The 18,791-nt window shown below is 36.2% G+C and overlaps 1 protein-coding gene across 3 annotated transcripts; it reads right to left on the reverse strand.

The window, feature by feature from the left end:
• Positions 1 to 232: 232 nt before the first annotated feature.
• On the reverse strand, positions 233 to 15,597 carry LOC114537825. 3 transcript variants are annotated; one of them, XM_028558922.1, is made up of 8 exons: positions 15,511 to 15,597; positions 4,661 to 5,355; positions 3,791 to 3,885; positions 3,421 to 3,574; positions 3,246 to 3,309; positions 2,776 to 3,044; positions 2,441 to 2,597; positions 233 to 1,254 (listed from the first exon to the last, which is right to left on the reverse strand). In XM_028558922.1, exons 2-8 carry the CDS (start codon positions 5,351 to 5,353, stop codon positions 950 to 952), a joined length of 1,737 nt encoding a protein of 578 aa, XP_028414723.1. In that variant the 5' UTR covers positions 5,354 to 5,355; positions 15,511 to 15,597; the 3' UTR covers positions 233 to 949. The 3 variants fall into 3 exon arrangements, with proteins under 3 accessions (XP_028414723.1, XP_028414724.1, XP_028414721.1); XM_028558923.1 differs by lacking the exon at positions 15,511 to 15,597 and adding an exon at positions 11,604 to 11,724; XM_028558920.1 differs by lacking the exon at positions 15,511 to 15,597 and adding an exon at positions 8,658 to 8,974.
• Positions 15,598 to 18,791: the final 3,194 nt, after the last annotated feature.

Below are 18,791 nucleotides of genomic sequence, written 5' to 3' on the forward strand. Positions count from 1 at the left end.
GATGTTAAAATTCTTTCAAATTAAAAGAAATAAATTTTCAGTGAACTGATTTTTCTTGACAGTCGATAAATTTCTATTACCATAACACCAGGCAGTATTTTGAGGTATATTTTATTACACAGCAATTGTTTTAGGGTAAATATTTATTCGTATATATTGCAAATGAAATCTATAATTCATTACAAATATTGTACATCAGTGAAAGATATATATTTTATTTTTTGAACACCAAAACCTCTGTTTAAATATATGATAAGTCAAATCAAGATACACTGTATTCATATAAACAAAGTTATCAAACTCTGATCCGTCAAACAGCCAAGCGGTCCTTTGCGAATTTTATTTGGATCATATGAATCCTTGACTCAGCGAATCCTCGACGAAATTGTCCCGGGTAAGCAATAATTTTTATGAAATTAAATATCGTCGCAAGAAAATATTTCCTGCGTGAAAAGTCTTTAAATTGTTTTTAAATCTATAAACAATTTATTTCTGATTAAGCGCAAAAAACTAATATATATTATCTAGGTATTTGTTGACAAAACGTATTCGACACTTCACGTGGAGATTTGTGTGTTTTCATGTGTACATAACCTATATAATTTCCCTGTTCGTTTTTCTTATACAATTAGTTCGATTTTTTTAAATACCAAGTGATCCCGCGCATATATTTTAGCCAGTCAACCGCTGGCTCAGAAGGAATGTCAAAATAGAAAACCATTCTGCAGAATTTAACCAAATATATCCTATGTTATTCTTTATGAAACCATTCGAAATTTTGTGATTATGTTTAGATATAAGAACTATAGCTTTGATATGAATTTGAAACCGAAGTAAAGTGTGTTTCAAGAGATATTAAATTGTTTCAACCGAGAAATGGTTTTTATTTGACAACTCGTCCCGGTCCTTTCCCGCCATTTTAGATCACCCGGTAAGATTGGTCACGTGGTTAAGCTGGGTTTCCGTTATTTCCATTGTGGGTAACCATCATCCATTTCGCACTCGCTGGTCCAAAACCTTTTAAATCTTCGCTGCCTTCAGTCGCTTCCTTCAACTTTTCCATCCAGGATTCGTAGAATTCCTCATACTCTCGTATTAACTGACGAACTTTGTCAGTTTTCTGCTGAATCAGCTCGATTTGAGCACGGTCTTCATTTTGCATTGGTGGGTTTTGAGAGAGTCTGAATCCAATCAACGACTCAAAAATACTTTTCTTTTCTTTTTTTTTCTTCGCTTTCGGTGCTCTGTTCGTTTCTGAAAATAAATTAATTTCATAATGTTGCATTCAGTTGCTATATAGGGATCAGCGAACATTGCATTCAGTTGCTATATAGGGATCAGCGAACATTGCATTCCGTTGCTATATAGGGATCAGCGAACATTGCATTCAGTTGCTATATAGGGATCAGCGAGCATTGCATTCCGTTGCTATATAGGGATCAGCGAACATTGCATTTAGTTGCTATATAGGGATCAGCGAACATTGCATTTAGTTGCTATATAGGGATCAGCGAACATTGCATTTAGTTGCTATATAGGGATCAGCGAACATTGCATTCAGTTGCTATATAGGGATCAGCGAACATTGCATTCAGTTGCTATATAGGGATCAGCGAACATTGCATTCAGTTGCTATGTAGGGATCAGCTAACGTTGCATTCAGCTACTATATACGGATCAGCTAACGCTGCATTCAGCTACTATATAGGGATCAGCTAACGTTGCATTCAGTTGCTATACAGGGATCAGCTAACGTTGCATTCAGCTACTATACAGGGATCAGTTAACGTTGCATTCAGTTGCTATATAGGGATCAGCTAACGTTGCATTCAGCTGCTATATAGGGATCAGCTAACGTTTGATTCAGCTACTATATAGGGATCAGCTAACATTGCATTCAGTTGGCTATATCAGGATCAGCTAACGTTGCATTCAGCTACTATATAGGGATCAGCTAACGTTGCATTCAGCTACTATATAGGGATCAGCGAACGTCGCATTCAGCTACTATATAGGGATCAGCTAACGTTGCATTCAGTTGCTATATAGGGATCAGCTAGCGTTGCATTCAGTTGCTATATAGGGATCAGCTAACGTTGCATTCAGCTACTATATAGGGATCAGCTAACGTTGCATTCAGCTACTATATAGGGATCAGCTAACGTTGCATTCAGCTACTATATAGCGATCAGCTAACGTTGCATTCAGTAACTATATAGCGATCAGCTAACGTTGCATTCAGTAACTATATAGGGAACACTAAGCTATATTAAAATTTGTCTGTCTGTTTGTTTTGTCTGTTTATTTCTTCGTCTATTTATTTGTTTGTCTGTTTATTTGTTTGTCTCCCTGTCTGATTATTTGGTTATTTACTTTGTGTAGTTATTTCTTGTTTGGTTTGTTTTCATGCGCCAAAAAACTTGCTGCGTACGCCAAAAACTGCATATAATTTTGGAGATAAAGAACTCCCAAATTATTCCAAGCAAGAAGAAGCCTCCTAGAAAGCCAGCAAGTGCGTACAAAATCATATGAAAATCTTTTTCACCCAAGAATCCTTGCGAGGCGATCAATTCCTCGCTTACGTCATCTGTCGGATTCTACGAATAAAACAACGAGAATGATTGGTGGAACAACGATGAATTTCGTTTCAAACTAATCGGGAAATTTTGTTACGTTTTTCAAGCTAAGCCAATCAGAATGCCTGAATTTTTAATACTTCATGTAAAGTGTTGAATTATTTGTTTCGTTTACGATTGTAACAAAGCGTTCCTTTACCTTTAACGGATTTAAATTCTGTCGAATACTTTCAAAAATATCCTGGGGATTGTTTTTGATGTATCTTATAAAGCACTGGGTAAAGTTCTCTGAGTTTGGTGCTAAGGATAGGCCATAGTTGATTGGTAGTTCTTCGTTTGCCTTGACTCTAACTGGTTCACGTTTGATGACTTCATGGTAATAGGATAAGAGATAACTGTCCATTATTGCGACTTCCAGTGATGTTGTATCGACCAGAGCCTCGACGACATCCTTTGGTGTGTCAAAAGCTGTGACGATAGAAAGAAATACGAATAACGTCGCGTTTCAGTTCATTCAGGGCTCACATTAATTTAAGTTTGAACTGACGTGGCTACCCTCATTAAATAAAGTTGATTTGATATGAATAAAAATTTCAAGTCTTCCCAAGTTGACGAGACAGGAGTGTCCTACTCTATCTGTGTTTTTAGTAAAAGTTTCAAATATCCTACTTTTGATTCCAGCGTTCATTCCAGTTCCAATTCTTTCTTCTTGACTACCATCGACAGCCCCCATCTGAAAAAATAGAATTTCTTTCTGTGCTAACAAGATCAACAGCTAAGTTTTTGGTAAAGATGTGCGTAATGTTCATTCTTAGTTTCGATAAAGGTGTGATTCGGGTCCTACCTTCGAGCCGTGGACAACCAAACGATACTCAATGCTGGCTGAAAGCGACGCGGTCACCATTGCAGTTAAAATGGCGATGATACTCATTCCAGTTATAATCCAAATCATGCAAAACAGGCGACCTAATATGGACCTTGGTGCGCGGTCACCGTATCTAATAACATCAGAGAAACGTAAGAATATAAGCTAAATTTTAAACCAAATTTATCCCTGAATCTGGAACGGAAATCCTAAATATAGGTAAATTGTAAAATTTCGTCGGAATATTTTGAATGCGGCAAATATAGGCTCTGCTAATATAGGCTCTATTTTCTCTTAGATTTTATTTACAATGTTTAGTTTGAAATAATCGTTCCTGGCAAACGCTTACCCCACTGTTGTCATGGTAACAATAGCCCACCAAAATCCTTCCCAGACTCCTTCCGTAAATTTCATTGGAAATTCGTCTGGATTCTTGAAATGATCCTGTGAGAATTGTAGTGTTAATAGACCAGCGTTTTTGAATTGCGTTGCCTTGTGTTTATTGCGTTCCGTTGCGTTGCGTTGCGTTGCGTTGTGTTTCATTGTGTTGTGTTTATTGCGTTCCTTTCCGTTGCGTTGTGTTTCGTTGTGTTTATTGCGTTTTATTGTGTTGCGTTGTTTTTTATTGCGTTGTGTTTCATTGCGTTCTGTTGTGTTTCATTGCGTTCTGTTGTGTTTCATTGCGTTGCGTTGCGTTGTGTTCTATTGCATTGTGTTTTGCGTTCCGTTTAGTCTCATTGCGTTGCGTTTCATTGCGTTGCGTTTCATTGCGTTGCGTTTCATTGCGTTGCGTTTCATTGCGTTGCGTTGCGTTGTGTTCTATTGCATTGGTTTTGCGTTCCGTTTAGTCTCATTGCGTTGCGTTTCATTGCGTTGCGTTTCATTGCGTTGCGTTGCGTTGTGTTCTATTGCATTGTGTTTTGCGTTCCGTTTAGTCTCATTGCGTTGCGTTTCATTGCGTTGCGTTTCATTGCGTTGCGTTGCGTTGTGTTCTATTGCATTGTGTTTTGCGTTCCGTTTAGTCTCATTGCGTTGCGTTTCATTGCGTTGCGTTTCATTGCGTTGCGTTGTGTTTTATTGCGTTCGTTTTAATGCGTTATGTTTTGCGTTCCGTTTTGTTTGATTGCGTTGTTTTCGTTGCGTTGCGTTCTATTGCGTTGCGTTGCGTTTAATTGCGTTCTCTTGTGATTTATTGCGTTGCGTTGTGTCACGGGCTTACCAATGTCCACATGAACATTCCAGACAATATGGCCGCGAGAACGATAAACAGCAGAATAGGCCAGGCCATCCCAACCGTCTGGAACAACTCAATTGTTCGTCCTCGGTTCTTATCGGTTTCCGGTACGACCAAAGTCGTCCTTGGCGCGACCAACAGAGGCACGACTGGCAAGGTTTTAAATTCCTTGATATCCATGCTTTGTAGTCCGATGGGAAACATTATATCTTCTGGGGACCCGTCCCATAAACTCTTCTCCAGTTCCTTGAGAGTTTTAATATAGTGTCCGTAGACGACATGCGTGTTCGCATGGCAGCATTCTTTCAAAACATTGTTTATCACGCTTGGAAAGATCCCAGTCAATCCAACTCCATCGTTGTTTGTGATATTGCTGGTCTCACGGACCAGAGATCCATAAGGACCATAGTTGGTCCAGCGCACAGACAACGGTAGACCGCGATTACAACGTTCGTCTAAACTCATATTTCCCATCGGGAGCTGCTTAGCAGCGAAGGTGATGTTGTAACGATGAAATTCTTCCGGTTGTGTCTTCGATTTCACGTCGTTTAAGCGAAGAAATATATCGTGTTTGCTGATAGGCTTCGTAACAAATGGCATTTGCAAAGCCATCGTGAAAGACGATGCCCCGACGAGGCAGGCTGTGAGCCAGAGTACTTTAGCGCAGACACCCCTCATTACTGAAATAAAACGAAACACCGTTAAGTTTAAATAGTTGTAGGAATTTGAGATATATATTACCACTGTATTGGATAGCTCTATCAGTTCTAAACTGTTCTTCCTAGAGGTCCAGTAAGAATCATCTCTTATTGATCCAGTGTTACTACAGAAGGAAACCTAAACTAAACTAACTTTATTATACTGGATAGTTCTATCAGTTCTAAACTGTTCTTCCTAGAGGTCCAGTAAGGATCATCTCGTATTGATCCAGTGTTACTACAGGAGGAAACCTAAACTAAACTAACTTTATTTATACTGGATAGCTCTATCAGTTCTAAACTGTTCTTCCTAGAGGTCCAGTAAGGATCATCTCTTATTGATCCAGTGTTACTACAGGAGGAAACCTAAACTAAACTAACTTTATTTATACTGGATAGCTCTATCAGTTCTAAACTGTTCTTCCTAGAGGTCCAGTAAGGATCATCTCTTATTGATCCAGTGTTACTACAGAAGGAAACCTAAACTAAACTAACTTTATTTATACTGGATAGTTCTATCAGTTCTAAACTGTTCTTCCTAGAGGTCCAGTAAGGATCATCTCGTATTGATCCAGTGTTACTACAGGAGGAAACCTAAACTAAACTAACTTTATTTATACTGGATAGCTCTATCAGTTCTAAACTGTTCTTCCTAGAGGTCCAGTAAGGATCATCTCTTATTGATCCAGTGTTACTACAGGAGGAAACCTAAACTAAACTAACTTTATTTATACTGGATAGCTCTATCAGTTCTAAACTGTTCTTCCTAGAGGTCCAGTAAGGATCATCTCTTATTGATCCAGTGTTACTACAGGAGGCAACCTAAACTAAACTAACTTTATTTATACTGGATAGCTCTATCAGTTCTAAACTGTTCTTCCTAGAGGTCCAGTAAGAATCATCTCTTATTGATCCAGTGTTACTACAGAAGGAAACCTAAACTAAACTAACTTTATTTATACTGGATAGTTCTATCAGTTCTAAACTGTTCTTCCTAGAGGTCCAGTAAGGATCATCTCGTATTGATCCAGTGTTACTACAGGAGGAAACCTAAACTAAACTAACTTTATTTATACTGGATAGCTCTATCAGTTCTAAACTGTTCTTCCTAGAGGTCCAGTAAGGATCATCTCTTATTGATCCAGTGTTACTACAGGAGGAAACCTAAACTAAACTAACTTTATTTATACTGGATAGCTCTATCAGTTCTAAACTGTTCTTCCTAGAGGTCCAGTAAGGATCATCTCTTATTGATCCAGTGTTACTACAGGAGGCAACCTAAACTAAACTAACTTTATTAATACCGAATAGCTCTATCAGTTCTAAACTGTTCTTCCTAGAGGTCCAGTAAGAATCATCTCTTATTGATCCAATGTTACTACAGAAGGAAACCTAAACTAAACTAACTTTATTTATACTGGATAGCTCTATCATTTCTAAACTGTTCTTCCTAGAGGTCCAGTAAGGATCATCTCGTATTGATCCAGTGTTACTACAGGAGGAAACCTAAACTAAACTAACTTTATTTATACTGGATAGCTCTATCAGTTCTAAACTGTTCTTCCTAGAGTTGCAGTAAGGATCATCTCTTATTGATCCAGTGTTACTACAGAGGAAACCTAAACTAAACTAACTTTATTTATACTGGATAGCTCTATCAGTTCTAAACTGTTCTTCCTAGAGGTCCAGTAAGGATCATCTCTTATTGATCCAGTGTTACTACAGAAGGAAACCTAAACTAAACTAACTTTATTTATACTGGATAGCTCTATCATTTCTAAACTGTTCTTCCTAGAGGTCCAGTAAGGATCATCTCTTATTGATCCAGTGTTACTACAGGAGGAAACCTAAACTAAACTAACTTTATTTATACTGGATAGCTCTATCATTTAAACTGTTCTTCCTAGAGGTCCAGTAAGGATCATCTCTTATTGATCCAGTGTTACTACAGGAGGAAACCTAAACTAAACTAACTTTATTTATACTGGATAGCTCTATCAGTTCTAAACTGTTCTTCCTAGAGTTGCAGTAAGGATCATCTCTTATTGATCCAGTGTTACTACAGGAGGAAACCTAAACTAAACTAACTTTATTTATACTGGATAGCTCTATCAGTTCTAAACTGTTCTTCCTAGAGGTCCAGTAAGGATCATCTCTTATTGATCCAGTGTTACTACAGAAGGAAACCTAAACTAAACTAACTTTATTATACTGGATAGCTCTATCATTTCTAAACTGTTCTTCCTAGAGGTCCAGTAAGGATCATCTCTTATTGATCCAGTGTTACTACAGGAGGAAACCTAAACTAAACTAACTTTATTTATACTGGATAGCTCTATCAGTTCCTAAATGTCAGCTTCTTCTAGAGGTCAAGTAATAATCTTATTCATATAGTCATAAAAAGCTCGAACTCTTAATTTAAGACGGTTTAAGTTGTAGCATCGGTACCGCAATCCAGCGGTAATGCTTGAAGCTCAGTAAATTTATCCTCTCGACAAAAATAATATCTCCGATTAATATCACGAAAGGTAGGTTTTGTTCTCTACGACTCGACCCTAAATACTGCATTATTAGTGGAAACAGGTCTTTAATTAATACAACACCTCAAAACAAGCCAGCCATTGATACATTAAACATTCAATGCACTTTGGACATAGTCATAGCGACTTTAAAATTTGTTAAATATAACATCTCGAGTCTAATTCAGGAGCAGAAAAATACACCGTCCTTGCAATCGCAACAAGGTATATCTACTCGTATCTAACAAGATGTTGTTCTAATCTTAAAAGATAGCCGAAAATTGGTTCGCAAGTGATGATGAATTAAGGGCTTTTTATCAAGCAGCGATATTTAACGTATATAATCAAATCTATCCAGCAGAAGGCCTATTTGAATTTTTTAACACTAGTAAATTTTTAACAACATTAGTCTTTTATTTTCACCTCTTTGTCCCTCGAAACCGTTCTTCGCTTCTCCTAAGCACGTCTAGTTTGCAATGAATGATCGTTTATGAAATAATTTTACGACATGGAAATAGCCACCAGACGTTAAAATACATCACAAGATTACACACGCAAACTCGTATAAGATATTACTTAATATGTGCCAAGTCAGTTGATATAAGATTTTAATTCCCCATGCTTGAATTTTACTCAATAATTCCATCTCACAAAAAAACTAAGCTCTTAAATGCTTGAGTATGTGAAATATTTTACAGCCAAGTCAGTTGTAACGCTGAATTCTATACAATAATACAGAAATAGCAATAATACTTCATAACATACCCATGCTGTCGTTTCTAAAAGCGTTTGCGTGTTCATATTGTCTTCATTTGAACGGTCCATAGCGCTTCAGGAGACGAAATTATTGATGCAACCAAATCGTGTATATTCAGATAAATAAAACAGGACAAGCTTCGATTTGTCGCGTCGTGTCTCAATGCAAATTCACAGTCAATATTTTTTCACGGATTTGAATAACTATCGACTGGCGTAAATCGCAATTAAATTTCGGCAAACGAAGATAATGAAAACGACAATGACTTTTATCGGGAATCAGATATCTACATCTGAATCCTAACGTATGTATCCTGCCGAAATGCGAATTAAAACAGACTCGCACGAAACTATATACCTCATACATTAACCACGCGATAAGGAACGAGCTACGATTTTTGAGCAAACAGTTTTATTAATAATTTGCAATTTAGAGACATGAATGGCGCAATTTTGCGTGCGAAATAAAATTACTTTGATTAAAAATGGGACAAAAAGGTTCGCTAATATCTTCATTTTCAAAATCGAAGCTTAGAAAGCATGCTTCTAAGTTATGCTCGCAAATGAACCCCGATGAGATATTGCAGGTTTCAAAACAATACAAATAACAGCGAAACTTCTAGTTTTATGATATAAATGTGAGGCAGGTGTTTTCCGCCTAACGTGCGCGCGGGCTCGTTTTACGCAGCGGTATGCTCACAGCAAGACGTCCAGATTTTCCGATATATCCTTAGAAAGTGGATTTTCACTTTCCGAGAGATTTCTAGTCGAAATTTCCTAGTTTTGAAAGCTATTTTCGAACAGAAATATTTAAGTAAAGGCTTAGAATATATTATTCCTAATTTCGACCAAATTGTCTACTTAAAATTGTTTGTAAAATGCTTTTGAAATTGCATTCAATTCTGCGGCAAATATTTGAATTATCCCAATCCTCGAGGCGCCAAATAATTCGTTGCTTTTTACAGGAGAGTTCTCTCGAATATTCGAGCTCTTTATTTCAATAAAATTATATAAAAACATCGTGCAATTCTTCGGGATATTTTTGAAATAAAATTCAAGTAAAGAACGAGGAATTTCAACGCGTGTCCAAGGAATTCATGATTGTTATTTGCTAATTCTGTGTCAATAGAATTTTCGGTCAATTTTCGGATCTTCGAGATCATTCATTATCGGCTGTTCCCTAAACTATATTAAGAGGGGATTTTGAGGCTAGGTTTCTGCCTAAAATCTTTCTCGTTCAACGAAATTTTCTTCTCAAAAACATCGGGTTAAGAATCAATATATTTCGGCCAGTAATTTGAAAACACAGACCGTTTCATTTACATTTCCTAATGAGCAACGACAATATTACTAATGGCAATAATAATTGTTAATCTTTATGACTAATCATTTTTGTTTTACTTCGTCAAACGGATTCGTTTTTATAGCATTAGATATTCTTTGTTTTCGACAGACAAAAAAAGCAGGATTTATTTCAACTTAGATGCGAAACTTAGTGTTTATTTATAGTTTATTTAAAGGTTTCTTTAGTCGTAATACTGCAGTGTTTTATGTGTGTTTAAAGGAGAGACTATATTCAAAACAATATTCACTTACGCCAGTCGTTCTACCAAACGATATGAACTGAATTCGCAGGAATAATGGTTAAAATTCTTTCCATTTCGCTGTATATATATAACGAATATAGATTCATTCTGTACGGCAATGAATTTATTCATTCAAATACACAATCAAATTTACATTCTATATTTCGATTTAATTCTGAGTCATCTACAGGAGATAAAATTGTAGCTATATACAAGAAATATATCTTGTAGGAATTTCATCTCCTGATCTCCTTAATATACAGAGTTTAACTGATATGATTGCATACACGTGTATTTGTCAAAATTTTTGATGAGCACAATGGATGTTTTCGGAATAACCTTTATATCCGTTGTGTTTATATAAATTTATTGCGTTTGAATTCCAAGACCTTGCATTCATTTGCAAGTAGCCTATTTCCGTCTAAAAGACCGGATGCTTCTTGCTTTTACGAGCAAGGGTTGTGCTGTAAATATAATGCAATATTTATTGACCACCTGTTTGAAGCTAGCAGTGTTTATCTGCATCTTAGCTTCTGATGAGACATAGCGGAGACCCCGACCCATAATTTTACTTCTTTGTCAATTAACCTACGGCTGGATCAACGCGATTGCATGTTTTTGTATTATTCTTGAACTCTATAAGCACACATTGATAATATTTTATTGTTTAAAATATATATGTCTATAGACAACAAAAAGGATATATACTAGACTAAAGTGTAAAAAAAATATATTTATTACGTATATACATATATAGCTTTTCGTTTTAAAATAGCAATTAAATATGTAGTTAGGTAAACTAGGAAAATAATGATCCTTACTGCATGGTCCTCTAGGAAGAACAGTTTAGAACTGATAGAGCTATCCAGTATAAATAAAGTTAGTTTAGTTTAGGTTTCCTCCTGTAGTAACACTGCATGGATCAATAAGAGATGATCCTTACTGGACCTCTAGGAAGAACAGTTTAGAACTGATAGAACTATCCAGTATAAATAAAGTTAGTTTAGTTTAGGTTTCCTCATGTAGTAACACTGGATCAATAAGAGATGATCCTTACTGGACCTCTAGGAAGAACAGTTTAGAACTGATAGAGCTATATCCAGTATAAATAAAGTTAATTTAATTTAGGTTTACTCCTGTAGTAACACTGGATCTATAAGAGATGATCCTTACTGGACCTCTAGAAAGAACAGTTTAAAACTGATAGAGCTATCCAGTATAAATAAATTAGTTTAATTTATAGGTTCCCTGTTTCAGTAAAACTGGATTAATAATATAAATTCAGTATGAAATCTGTATAAATAAAATTCATTGCCTAAAATAATAAGCGCATTTGAGTTATATATTATTATTTTACAGATGACCTTACCTTAATTTTATAATAACTGCACAAATTTCTGCCGTGTAATGCTATATTTTGCTTTTAGCTTTTCCAAACACCTTCACCCCAATGAGAATGCTTTTAAACGTAACCCCAGCGTTTAAAAATTGCTGGTTATAATGATAAACGCATGTTTTTCTCGAAACGACGAGCCAATGAGAATAGCGTCTTAATGGCGATGCTTAAGTAAACGGGCTTTTTTATTTGAAATAAATTGTTAAACTGCGCGTTGGCGTATGCACGCTCTTGAAATCCAATGATATTTATGAAGATTTAGGCTATATTAAAAGCTTGGAAAGCTATTCCCTATATGCATGAACTCATGCAAGCAAATATTTCCTTGTAAGTTTCAGTTGTATACCGCGGCTAACTGTTATTCGCGTAAGCAAAATTATTTTTTTCTTATCTGACCGTTCGTTTATACAAAAGCCTGGTGTATTAAGCGTGTTTAAGGATATATAATTATTGGCATATATGCATGTATAAATTACGGGTGGAATTAGCAATTATGTGATAACTTTAATGACTGTAGTGAGATCACGAGCTTCTTAATATATTCTTTCATTAGTTCTGTAGCCAAAATACTCGCTGCATGTGCCAGAAAATTAATAATGGACTTTAAATTAGTCTGTTTATATAACCTTGGCGTCCTTAGGTCTGACATACTGACTTTATTGGTATACTGGATAGCTCTATCAGCTCTAGACTGTTCTTCCTAGAGATCCAGTAAGGATCATCTCTTATTGATCCAGTGTTACTACAGGAGGAAACCTAAACTAAATTAACTTTATTTATCTGGATAGCTCTATCAGTTCTAAACTGTTCTTTCTAGAGGTCCAGTAAGGATCATCTCTTATTGATCCAGTGTTACTGCAGGAGGAAACCTGAACTAAACTAACTTTATTGGTATACTGGATAGCTCTATCAGTTCTAAACTGTTCTTCCTAGAGGTCCAGTAAGGATCATCTCTTATTGATCCAGTGTTACTACAGGAGGAAACCTAAACGAAACTAACTTTATTTATACTGGATAGCTCTGTCAGTTCTAAACTGTTCTTCCTAGAGGTCCAGTAACGATCATCTCTTATTGATCCAGTGTTACTACAGGAGGAAACGGGAAACCTAAACTAAACTAACTTTATTTATACTGGATAGCTCTATCAGTTCTAAACTGTTCTTCCTAGAGTTCCAGTAAGGATCATCTCTTATTGATCCAGTGTTACCACATGCAGGAGGAAACCTAAACAAAACAAACATGTTTACACAAGATTGCTCATCAATCCTGAACTGTTCCTTCTAGCGGTCCAGCAAGCGTCATTTTCTATAAATCTAGCGTTACAAAACATTAAAAAACCGTAACTGAATTGCTTTTTGATCGCTAATTCATAAATTGTCGAATCCGTCAGATTGGAACAGCACGAGCCATTAAAATAATTGAGTTACCTTGCAAATAACGTTTGTGTTCTCTTAAAAGAACTGTTAAGAACGAAATGACTTCGTTGCAACGTCAAACGGACATCGTAGACGCGTTGAATTGAATATTGCGATGCGTTTCGAAGTCGATTTGTGCTGAATATCTTTGTACAAAGCAACAGAGTATGTCCGTAACACAGCGCTTTGCTTCCCTTGTAGACGCTGTGAGACTTCCAATGTCTTTTGATATATCGTAATTAAGTTAACAGGCCTCTTGCAACGAACTGTCCGGATTTAATAAACTCGCAATTTTGAAAAAATTAACCATTGTTTGCCTAAAGGCGAGCTTCTGCTACTAATTTGTAACGGTGTGGAGCATCTTGAGAACTCTGCGCTAATTTGCAACGCGTTTTGCAACGTTGAGGAATAACATTCTGTATTTTCAAGATAAACTTGATCGGGGGAAATCTCCGTTCAAAAACAGACGTATTTTGCATTAAGACATGTATTTGATTGACAGATTATTCAGCTTATTTGACATGGTGAATGTTGAATTTGGCTAATCCTTCGCGCTGTTATGCACGATCTATAAAACAATGCCTTGTCTGTCAGTTAATAGTTTATAAAACTGTGTGCAAATAATGGCGAGATATTTTCAATAATAAATTCGTCGAAGAGTAACATTAGGCGATGAAACCTTATCTTTTCCGAGTATAGCAATGGCGACGGCAACGTTTAACACACGTCACACAAGCAGTTTTGCTCGTCAAATACCGCTGTTGTGCCTAAAAAGAATATTCCTATATAATTGTAGAAATTGTCAACATGCAATTTGTATCGATATAGTTGCATTTAATACGTTGGGACTGAGATTACTGCACGTTTTCAACAAATTATTACATTTCGCAATGAAAGCTTTGCAATTTCACAATACGGTGAATAACTCTTTTGTGATTTTTAAAATATTTTTGCTTCGACAAGCGATATTCAGAGCAAGACACAGTGTCCCTGTATGAGATCAATTACAGGGGTAAATATATTATATTCCCTGGTATGCTTTGTTGTTACCATAACGGCATATTTTAAGCGTTGATCTGATTAACAGAGCAGATTTAGAGATCTGATATGCATAATGCACTTAAAAAATCCTGCCCCATGCGTGGTCTGCCTCTGTCTATTGCTGCGGTCCACATTGTGTCAAGTTCAGCGGTTTCCCAAGTTTAATTAAACCACGTCGATTTAAGGACCACATCATAACACACTTTCTTAACCCCAGAAAAACGAAAAAATGCCCGCAAATGTTTAGGTACTTCAAATACTATATCTCATTTGCATTGAAATATATCTCATTTTATTCTTTCAAAGCAAAACTCGTCTATATTTCACCCCTGTTTCATAAAATTCGATCTCGGTATAATATATTCTGTGATTTATAGATTTCTGAACACCTTTCACAATGTATTTTTTTCAGTTAAAAATAAAAATTATCCAACTATTTTGTATCGTTATCGTTCATTTTGGCCAACAAAATATTTCTTACACATATACCATTGTAAGTTAGTTTATTTATGCAATTTTAGTACACAGGGCGATTGTATACATATATATTTATTACACATATATATATTTATGAAGTCAGCAAACTAATTTCAAATTTCACATAACTGGCCCCTAGCTTTCAAAGTAAAAAAATAGCAAGCCATTTCTTTTCTAATTCTACTGATAAGTTTCCGCTAAACGTTCTCAAAATAGCCACCGAAGATACTGAGGAAAGATTTCTGGAAATCTAAGCAAAAATTGCAGCTCTATTAAGTGATGATAATGTGCGCAAATTTCATCGATGATAAATTGGATTTTTGAGGAAATTAAATTCCTTTAATTTGCAGAATACCAGGTGGTCAATGCCTTATAAAGTTTTCTTCTCAAACGACCTTCAATTGTCCTAATGAAGCCAGGGAACGCCTTTAAAAGATGATTTAGCAGGATAAAGTCCCTTAAAAAAGCGCGAAATCCCCATCAACAGAAGACTAGCTTAAAATTCGCTGTAATATTTGAACCTCCGCCGTCTGTCATTCCAAATCATAGAAAGGTATACCGTTATCAGTTAAAATGTTCATTTATATATGCAAAGATTTGTCGATTAAAACCACACGTATATATCTGTCGGCACTTCAAATTGCAGTAAAGGTAGAATTTCATTGATTTGTACAGAAAAAAAATTGCTGTAGGTATTATTTCGTTACTCACAAAGGAAGCCTAAGGCATTCGTGACAGATGCTAAACAATTGCAAACTTCCAAAGCTCCGGTGTCGAAAAAAATCAACGTTAAAACATTCAATTTTAACACCCATTGGCATTGTACACGCTTATGGATGTTATTAGAACGCAAAGTCGGCAAACACAGTGAATTTTGATGTAAAAAACGGCTATGTACTAACTCGAAGGTAATCTTGGTTGAATAAAACGAGTTTAGATGCACATACCTTTCGAAAAAACGTCGTTTAACTTCACAGAGTTTACCCGATGTCACCTGATGCCTTGCTTGAGACAATGAATGAAGTCTCGCGGCGATAATAGCATTTTGTATGAAACACAATTAACTTTTATCTGAAAATTATCATCTATTGATAGCATTGACTGTCATCAAAATGATTAATTGTCTTGAATTCCGTCCAACAAAGCGAGCAACGGGCAACCTGTTTCAACTTGTAACTCTTTACAACAAATATTTTGTCTACAAACACATTTAGCGAAGAAATCTACCATTTGCGTGCGAAAATCTGCTAGCGAAATTAAACTTTATTAACTTAACCAAAATGAAGTTTTTGTGGCAAACCTTATGTTTTGACTCAGCCGGAAACGTTTAATAATTTACGAACACAACAGCCGTGGTTGTGGGCAGAGATATAATGGCTTTTAGTCAGACAATAAAATGTTTTTTGGGCCAAACTATACAATTGATATGGCATTGTTTCCCTATAGTCGAAGCACAGCGTTGTGTAATTAACGGCATCTTTGATACACCGTGTCTCCGTTGGGAGTTTATTAAACCTCACAGCGATGCAAAGAAATATAAAACAAACATTAACTTATATAAAAACGTAATATGTTACCCAAACAAGCAAATATTAGCGGATTAAGATGGCAGACCTTGGTATCTTTTAACTGCTTTTGAAGTTCATTGCATTTATGTGAATTATTTCATGCATAAAGTGTGAAATTCAAGTCGTTTTGTCGAAGTGCGAATCGTTTTCCCACAAAAGGTCTCCCCTGTTTATAAACGTACGCACAAAATAGCATTTCGTGCTGTGAGATTTAAGCTTTATTCAATTGTGTAGGGGTTGTTTATGCTCAAATATTAGTGTGGTTTGTGTATGAGAGAAAATATCGAGTCTCTCGAGGTCTAACATCAGCGGGAGTCGAATTATTTCATGTTTCGCCGTCCAAGTTCATTCGTGCCCAGCAAAGAAACTGCTAAAGAAATTTAGACATAATTCTACTCAAATCGTCGGCTGAATCAGTTAAAAGACGCAAATATGGCCATCTCTCAGGCCAAGACTTGCCGTATGTTAATCGCAGACGAGACGACAGTATTTCGCCTGCTAAGCTGAAATTCACATACAGAATGATTCATTGGAAATTTGGAACTGTTCAATCACATATGAAACGTGTTGCAATTAAGCGATAATTTGGGATAACGGTGGATAGGAAGGGACATGCAGTTGTAGTGAAGAGGGATCTCAGATGGATATAGTAAGGATGTTAAAAACTCTTCTAAAGGACACAGCAGAAATTGGTGTTGATGAAGTTTCAAGCCGAAAATCTATAAACACTGGTTCACAATTGTGCATTTCTGTATCGCTATCAAAGAGAAAACTATTGAATAACTTTAAAAAGTTCAATTTTTCTTCTAAATACGCATTTTGCAATTTTTTGACAGCTTATCAAGCACATCTGACAGCTGTGAAACGGCCATTTTGAGGCTTAAAGTACACACAAGGTTATCAATTCAGACGATTCGTTTTTGCCGTGTGCAAGCATCAAATCCTTTGTGCAAGACATATTTTGTTGAGTGTTTATAAAGCTTTTTTCTCACCAAGTTTGAAGCCAAAGTATTGAGAATAGCGGCAGTTATTAATTCAGACGATTTGTTTTTGCCGTGTGCAACAGTGCAAGCTTCAAGCAAGCTTTGTTAAGTATATATAAATCTTTTTCCTCACCAAAGGCTAAGTGCATGTCTGTAGCTTTAGTCTTTACTTCGATTTGAAAACTTGTGAAATAAATACATACAATTTAGGCCCAAATTGTACCGGCGAATCAAGCGGTTATACTAAACACAAGATTAACAAAACATTTTAGCAAACTAAGCCGTTCAGTCATTTATATTGAGTTTCCTTTTGAGAATGACGATTATTTTAACGTTAAAACCAACAAGGATTGTTTCAAAACAATAAAAGAATATCAAAACAATAAAATTTCTCGCTAAAAACACTTAAAAAACGTTTAGGCGTTTAAATCTTGTCATTTCCAAGCGTGTGCCTTATAAGTCGTTTTCTATGCATATACTTGTTAGGGACCGCCTCCCGAGACCAGGAAAAGCTTAAATACGTTAAATTTATCTTCGCTCTTAGGGCTAGCCACTGTAGCTGATTCGTCTATGACGCGCTAGGCTTGTGGCGATGCATACTCTGTTTCTCACTGAGACGTAACGGTTAGGTGCACATACATCATGGTCTGGGGGCCGTAGTGCATCTCCCCTTAGACGGCCGTTAAGATGTGAGTTATGGGGGGGGGAGTTCTTCCTATAGCAACTGTCCTTGCACCTTTCGTAGTTGTAACTATGCTGAATATTGCAGCCGGTTGTATAACCAGGTTAGATTGTGGCATAGGCTGGATGATCTCTTTTGGGTGTTTTTAGTTTCTTTCCGCAATTTTTTTTCTTTCCAAATTTTTCTTTTACATACAAAAAACACTGTTATTAAACATATATGGAACGGATATCGTTCGAAAAAAAAATTATATCGACTAAAAACTACCTTAAATTAACCCCGGAATACTCTCCCCAGTCTCTGCATGATATAGGAGGCAATGAATTAAACTATAGCAGAGTTCATTCATAAACATCAAACATTTACTGTATTATCAGCATTTTGATCAACCTTACAGCAGTAAAACAGCAACAAAGACATTCAGACAGTCAACTCTGCGTTCTCGTTAGTGCCTTCAGCCCGAGAACTGTCGATCAAAAGTCTGGATAAATCACCTGGCTTTCCCGCATTCGTGCTGTGAGATTTAAGCTTTATTGAATTGTGTAGCAGTTGTTTATGCCCAAATATTAGTGTGGTTTGTATATTGAGAGAAATATCGAGTCTCTCGAGGTCTAACACAGCGTGACTCAGATTATTTCTGGAGCTGCTAAGCTATAAGAAGCTGCTAAACAGTCTTAAACATAATTCTATTAAAGTCGCTGGCTGCATCAGTTAAAAAACGCAAATATGGCCATATTTCAGGCCAAGAATTATAATCTTTTTCCTCACCAAGTTTGAAGCCTAAGTATTGAGAATTGCGGTGACAAGTCTTGCCAATTTCCGCGGTGTTTTAACGAACTAAACGAAGAAATGTTTTGTGCTATATATGCACTGTAAACGGTGAAGTTTAGCAACTAATTTTATTCTTTGCGATTCCCAAAGATATCTTAAAATAAACACTGTTTTTTTATCATTGTTCAGATTGCTCTTAATAAGTAAAAAATACGTTTCCCCCT

The sequence above is a fragment of the Dendronephthya gigantea genome, unplaced genomic scaffold (genome assembly GCF_004324835.1).
Source record: "Dendronephthya gigantea isolate DGI-Jeju-01 unplaced genomic scaffold, DenGig_1.0 000165F, whole genome shotgun sequence".
NCBI lineage: Eukaryota > Metazoa > Cnidaria > Anthozoa > Malacalcyonacea > Nephtheidae > Dendronephthya > Dendronephthya gigantea.